The 7,278-nt window shown below is 43.9% G+C and overlaps 1 protein-coding gene across 1 annotated transcript in view; it reads right to left on the reverse strand.

Annotated features, from left to right (window-relative positions):
• TEP1 (telomerase associated protein 1) overlaps positions 1-7,278 on the reverse strand; it is a 33,538-nt gene that overhangs the window by 7,162 nt on the left and 19,098 nt on the right. The window contains exons 12-18 of the mRNA XM_029285905.1: positions 7,110-7,236; positions 6,394-6,461; positions 3,232-3,358; positions 2,806-2,948; positions 2,551-2,669; positions 1,363-1,512; positions 1,151-1,271 (exon numbers count right to left, since the gene is read on the reverse strand). Of these exons, the coding sequence (XP_029141738.1) occupies positions 1,151-1,271; positions 1,363-1,512; positions 2,551-2,669; positions 2,806-2,948; positions 3,232-3,358; positions 6,394-6,461; positions 7,110-7,236 (855 nt within the window). The remainder of the gene's footprint in view (positions 1-1,150; positions 1,272-1,362; positions 1,513-2,550; positions 2,670-2,805; positions 2,949-3,231; positions 3,359-6,393; positions 6,462-7,109; positions 7,237-7,278) is intronic.

Genomic DNA, 7,278 nt, shown 5'->3' on the forward strand with positions numbered 1-7,278 from the left:
ATGGTTATTCCAGCTTGCAGGACTGGCCTAGGGTAATTTTTAGAGGGGGTTTTAATTATATTTTAATCAGACTATATTTAAATATTTCCTTTTAATTAATTTTAATCTTGTAATTGTTATTTGTGTATTTTTAATTGATTGTCAGCCGCCCTGAGTCCGCAAGGAGAAGGGCGGGATATAAATTTAATTTAATAATAATAATAATAATAATAATAATAATAATAATAATAGCAAGCTGTCAAAATCTTGATGACCAAAAAAAAAAAAAAAAAGTAAAAATTGATGAAGTACAGGTAGTCCTCGACTTACAACAGTTCGCTTAGTGACTGTTTGAAGTTACAATGGCACTGAAAAAACTTCCCCCCAAGCCACAGCCGAGCAAGACACCTGTCTGCCCACCCGGCGGCGCTCTTCCTCCTGTCCGAGGTTTTCATTGTTGTGAGCATTTCTGTTGAGGATTGGCAGTGGGGGTGGGGTGGGGGGGTGTTTGGTTTTTATTCCCCCCGTCTGCTGGGTGGTTGCAGCAGGTTTCGGTCACTTCACATGACCCCGAGACACTGTGACCGTCATAAATATGAATCAGTTGCCAAGCATCTGAATGTAAATCACAAGACCCTGGAGATGCTGCAACATTCCTGCTGATCGGCACTTCTTCTGGGCTCAGAAGTGCCAGGCTCAACGCCGAGTTCCAGCTGGAGCCTGGCGCTGATCCTGGCACTTCCACTGAGTCCTGACAGTCCCGAAGAAGTGCTGATCCTGGCGCTTCCACTGAGCCCTGACAGCCCTGCAGCTCCAGCCGTCTCTCGCTCAGGCTTGTGCGGTGCTGCCCCCGGTTCAGCTCATTCCCCTCCCCCGCTACCATTTTTCTAGGATGCTCGCATACCACCTGCCAGGTGCCAATGTACCACAGGTGGTGCCCATACCACTGTTTGAAAAGCCCTGGCTTATAGCACAGGGGTGAGGAACGATGGCCCTTTTATGACTTGTGGACTTCAACTCCCAGAATTCCTGAGCCAGCCATGCTGGCTCAGGAATTCTGGGAGTTGAAGTCCACAAGTCATAAAGGAGCCATCGTTCTCCACCTCTGGCTAACGTGGTGTGTGAGGGTTCGGTCTTTGGAAGGACTTTCATTTGGTCAAATCTGGCTCACCATCTTCATCAAGCCTGGTTTCTCCATGGTGTGCCACACATGTAAGATCTCTTCCCGTTCTTCAACAGATGGGGATATATTAAAAGCACTATGATCATAGTAACAACGTGAAAACATATCTCTGCAGGGAGAAAGTCACAATTAGATAGAGCCAGGGGGGGAAAAAAAAACCCTTCTTCCATCCCATCACCATCCACGGATATCTTACTCACGTGACCTTCTGGAAACTCTCGTCTCCAGGCTGAAGGATCAACAACTGTCCATCACTCAGCCCACAAACCGAAGTGCCCAGAGAGGGGAGCGTCCCCATGCACAGCACAGAGACTCCTTTGGTTTGCCACAGTTTTCTCCTACACGTCAAGCTAAGCAAGAAGGAAAAGACTAATAATAATAATAATAATAATAATAATAATAATAATAATAATTAATAATAATAATAATAATAATAATAATAATAATAATAATAATAATAATAATAATAATAATAATAATAATAATAATAATAATAATAATAATAATAATAATAATAATAATAATGTTGGAAGGGACCTTGGAGGTCATTGAGTCCAACCCCCTGCTCAGGCAGGAAACCCTACACCAGTGATGGCGAACCTTTTAGAGGCCCCAAACCCACTTATGTATCGTCGGGTGCCGGGTGGGTGTGGCCAATTGGATGGGCGAGGCCTGTTGGGTGGGCGTGGCTGCGGTGGTAACGGCAGACTGGGTGGGACTAAAAAGTTCAATCAATCAATTCCAACTTTGCAAGATCTTTTTTTTTCCTGAGCAGCTGAAATTGATTGGTTGATTATTATTTTTTGCACACGGCGGCGGAGGCCTAAAGCGAAAAGGTTTTATAAAACCCAGCTGAAGGCGTAGGACTGGGGCGACGGCACGCGTGCCCACAGAGAGGGCTCTGAATGCCACCTGTGGCACGCGTGCCATAGGTTCGACACCACGGCCCTACACCATTTCAGACAGATGGCTGTCTAGTCTCTTCTTAAAAACCTCCAGTGTTGGAGCATTCACCGCTTCTGGAGGCAGGTTGTTCCACTGGTTAATTGTTCTAACTGTCAGGAAGTTTCTCCTTAGTTCTAGGTTCCTTCTCTCCTTGATTAGTTTCCATCCATTGCTTCTTCTGCCTTCAGGCATGTTGTGGAAACTCAATTGATGAATGAAGGTTAGGCTCAAAAGACTTAATGAATGACAAGAACCATCTACTACTCGTGTTTCCCCCAAAATAAGACCCGGTCTTTTTTTTTTTTTTTTTTTTTGCCTCCAAAAGAGGCACCAGGTGTTATTTGGGGGGGGGGTGTTAAACAGACTCCAAGGAGTGACCTGCATATAAATCCAGGAAAGAAAGGGATGGACAGTCACCCCCATGGTGCTTTGCCCAATCTTACCTAACTGCTTTGACATTCTGTGTGCTGTCACTTATATCCCAAAGGCTGATCCCATCGCAAGCCACAAGGATTGTATCAAAAGAATGGAAGGCGAGAGCACTGATGCACTGCGGCCCAACCTGGAAGTTGATTTTTAAAAAACAGGCATCAACTGAAAGCAGACACTTAAATCTGTTTGCAGCTCCTTGCCAAAGTCCCAAAAGGTGCTGTTCTCCAAATACATTTGAGGACACAGGTGCAGAACACCTACCCTACCTTTGCCATCCCCAAAAGCTCTCCTCCTTGCCAGACAATCAGGTCACCGTGTTCCCCACCAGAAGCAGCCAAGTTCCCATCAGGTGACCAAGCCACCGCTGTGACAACACCCTGGTGAGGAGGCAGGTGTTCAGAATCACCTGCTGTAGAGAAGGGAAAGAAAGATATAAGTTAAGTCCTCGGCTTACGAACATAATCGAGCCTACAAATTATGTTGCTAAGCGTGGCAGTGGTTTTGCCCTATTTGGCAACCTTTCTTTGCCACCGCTGTTAAGTGAATCGCTGCAGTTGTTAAGCTGAGGACAACTGGTAATCAGGTGATGCTTCACACCCTCATCCTACATCTCTGCCTCTATTTTTTTTTGTTCTTGTTCACTCCACAGATTTTGAAAGGGTCCAAGGCTTTTAGGGGACCCATCTACTTACCATCGTTCATAGGAACTGCCCATATGCGGGCTGTCTTGTCTTTGGAGATGGTCAGGAAAGATGATGAGGTAGCAGCCGCTGCACAGACAGAAGCAGAGTGTCCAAACAAGACTTGAGGTTGTTCAATCTGCAAATAACCAGAAAGGCGTTAATGAAAACCACGGGATGAGAGGCATACGTGGAGTCTGTATTTCCATACTGAATTTGTCCTCTTGCACGTTCACGCTCATGCGAGTGAAAAAATGGGGAGAAATAAATAAATGTTTATGTATGTATTGTATTTAAAACAGTGGTTCTCAACCTTTTTAATGCCGCGACCCCAACTGGTCGTAAGTCGAGGACTAGACCGGTCGTAAGTCGAGGACTAAACCGGTCGTACGTTGAGGACTAAACCAGTTGTAAGTCGAGGACTACCCAACCGGTCGTAAGTCGAGGACTTTCCCTGCCTGGGAGCGCCACGCATGCGTGGTTCTGCCCCCTGCGCCGGCCGAGGCGTAGCTGGCAAGTGGCAGAGACGAAGCAGGCCGACCACCAGCTGGCCCAGCCCAAGGGAGGTAAGGCACCCGCCGGAAAAGGGGAAAAAATGGCGGACAAAAAAAATGGCGGACAGCCTTGCTTGGCGACCCCCATGAAATGGTCGATCGACCCCAAATGGGGTCCCGACCCACAGGTTGAGAACCACTGATTTAAAATATTTATATGGTTACAAGTAACTTAACTTTGGGTAGCTGACAACAACAATAAAAATCCCAAATCAGTAAAATCAAACTTCAGCATTTCAACCAATATTTTCTAATGCATCAATGTTACAACTCTCAAGCTGTAACCTAATTTTATTTCAATGCCTGGAAGAATCGATCCCTGTTATTTGTACTGTGCAATCAAGAATTCAAAAGGACTGAAACTGACAAAAAAAGTTAATTGCAGTGAAAATACAATTTATTTATTAAATGTGTATGGCTGCCCATCCCATGATAATAATTCTGGCTAAGTTAAAAACAATAGTTTAAATAATACAAATCGTAACGTCCAACATCACAAAAACACAATTCCAATTTACAAGAAAATGTTAAACCGATGGCACTTGCTTAACCTGACCCAAATGCCTGAGGGAACAACATCAAGTGCAACGTTTTCAACCTTGGCAACTTGAAGAAATGTGGACTTCAACTCCCAAAATTCCTCAGCTAGCTCATGTTGATACTTATTTATCATTTTTACTTTGAGGGAGGAAAATTCCATTTAGCATCTTCTGGATCAGTGTCTCTCAACCTTAGCAACTTTGTGGACTTCAACTTTCTAAATTCACCAGCCAGCATGTTGACTGGGGGATTCTGGGAGTTGAAGTCCACACATCTTCAAGCTGCCAAGGTTGAGGAAAGTTGCGGTAATGTCTTGTGGGTTGGGGTCATCTGGATCTCCGGGGGATGTTGTTTCACAGAGCAGTTGCTGCTACAGAAAAGGCCCAATTCCTGGGCCCCACAAGATGACATTCCTTAATGGAAGGGACACAAGAACCATGCTCTTGTGGAAGCATACCTGTAACAGGGTACCTTAACTACAGAGACTCATCTAGCTAGATTACTGCTGCATGCTCTGCATGGGGCTGCCTTTGAAGACTACAGTACTCAGAAGCTTCAAGAAGTCCAAAGTGCAGTATTAAGCAGAGACAGAAGACTGAGCCATCTTGTACTAGACTACAACTACTACATTTGTTACTAGTTTGTTTCTCCATCAAGTTCTACATGGCTCGAGTTCCTCATACCTATAAGAACATCCATCTTCTCCTCAGATTTGCTCCTCACCCCACACATTCTTATAGCAAGCAATTACTAAACGCTCCCCCACTCTATGTGAAGTCAAGGAAGGATGAGCTGAGAGCTCCGATGACCCTAACTTTTCTGGTGCTGCCAAATATAATGGAAGCACATGCTTTCCTGGCCTCTTGCAAATTACAATTGGGTTTTTCCACTGAGTGTTTGGGCTCTTAGTGGGTAGCTCTTAGTTATCTATGCTTTGCTCCTGATTTTACTATACGTATCCCCTTGTTTTTGTAAAATGCTTCAAATGCCACAGGAATGGGCAATGGAGAAAGCTGTGCAATAAGTAAATACTAAAAAGCTTGTTTTATCTTCATCAATGATTTGGCGAGGGGATAGATGGGGAACTCATCAAATTTGCAGACAACACCAAGCTGGCAGGAATAGCCAACACTCCAGAAGACAGGCTTAGGATACAGGAGGATCTGGACAGACTTGAACACTGGGCGCTATCTAACAAAATGAAATTCAATGGTGAAAAAAATAAGGTTCTACATTTAGGCAAGAAAAACCAAATGTACAGGTATAGCATAGGTGGTACTTTGCTCAATAGTAGTAACTGTGAGAGGGATCTCGGAGTCCTAGTGGACAATCACTTAAATATGAGCCAGCAGTGTGCTGTAGCTGCCAAAAAAGCCAACACAGTGCTGGGCTGCATTAACAGAGGGATAGAATCAAGATCACGTGAAGTATTAATACCACTTTACAATGCCTTAGTAAGGCCACACTTGGAATACTGCATCCAGTTTTGGTCACCACAATGTAAAAAAGATGCTGAGACTCTAGAAAGAGTACAGAGAAAAGCAACAAAGATGATTAGGGGACTGGAGGCTAAAACATATAAGGAAAGGTTGATGGACTTGGGTATGTCTAGTTTAATGAAGAGAAGGATGAGGGGGGACATGATAGCAGTGTTCCAATATCTCAGGGGCTGCCCCAAAGAAGAGGGAGTCAAGCTATTCTCCAAGGCCCCTGAAGGCAGGACAAGAAGCAACGGATGGAAACTGATCAAGGAGAGAAGCAACCTAGAACTAAGGAGAAACTTCCTGACAGTTAGAACAGTTAACCAGTGGAACAACCTGCCTCCAGAAGCGGTGAATGCGCCAACACTGGAAGTTTTTAAGAAGAGACTGGACAGCCATTTGTCCAAAATGGTATAGGGTTACCTGCCTGAGCAGGGGGTTGGACTTGATGACCTCCAAGGTCCCTTCCAACTTTATTTATTTTTATTATTATTATTATTATTATTATTATTATTATTATTATTATTATTATTATTATTATTATTATTATTACTGGGGATTCTTAAAAAAAGAAAAGAAAGATTCCCCTCCTTTCTTACCGTCAAGGGCCTCCAAATTTTCACAGTGCCATCAGCGCCAGCTGCAGCCAACATAAAGTCTTTCTGCCCTGCGGAGGATAAAAATGAAATGTTTTCATACCAGCTCTACAGTGGGTAACCAATGGGAAAGGCCCATCCAAATATTATGAATTGCTCTAAATACAACGAAGTGTCCTGTTTAATTCCTTTAACGCCTCAACTTCACTGCAAGATTCTTTTTATTTATTTCTATCCTGCCTTTATTATTTTTACAAATAACTCAAGGTGGCGAATATATCCAACACACTTTTCTCTTCCTATTTTTCCCTACAACGACAATGCGGTGAGGTGAGATTGAGAGAGTGTGACTGGCCTAAAGTCACTTCGCCGGCTATCCTAGTCCTAAGGCAAGACTAGAACTCACAGTCTCCTGTTTGTAGCCTGGTGCATTAACCACTAGATCAAACCGCTAGATCAAAAAATGTAGCGATTCTGTGTGCCTGTCTCTGGGCTTAAGAGAAGATGGCCTATCCAAATTAAAGTACATTTTAATGTATATTTTCACCAACGGGAAGCATCGTCTGCATCAAAATTAAACCCCGATATAAAGTTATACACAACCAAAGATTCATTTGCATTTCAGGGTAAACAATGCAGGCAGGAATTTCACATTCCCCACTTCCAGATTTCCAAAACAGAGACACATGTTTGCAGAACAGTGCCAAGAAATCTCTTACATGGATCCCGGAAGCCAGTGCAGCCGTTGGTCTGACTCGGGTGAGCCAAGAACCGAGTCTCTTCCACTCCCTGGAGGTTCCATGTTATCAGCAGCCCATCCCTGCCCATGGAGATGACATGGTCTTTCTGTACAAGGATCCAGAAAGGGAAGAGTTCAGAGGAATGAAA

Source organism: Protobothrops mucrosquamatus, unplaced genomic scaffold, assembly GCF_001527695.2.
Source record: "Protobothrops mucrosquamatus isolate PMUCROS unplaced genomic scaffold, P.Mucros_1.0 scaffold2453, whole genome shotgun sequence".
NCBI lineage: Eukaryota > Metazoa > Chordata > Lepidosauria > Squamata > Viperidae > Protobothrops > Protobothrops mucrosquamatus.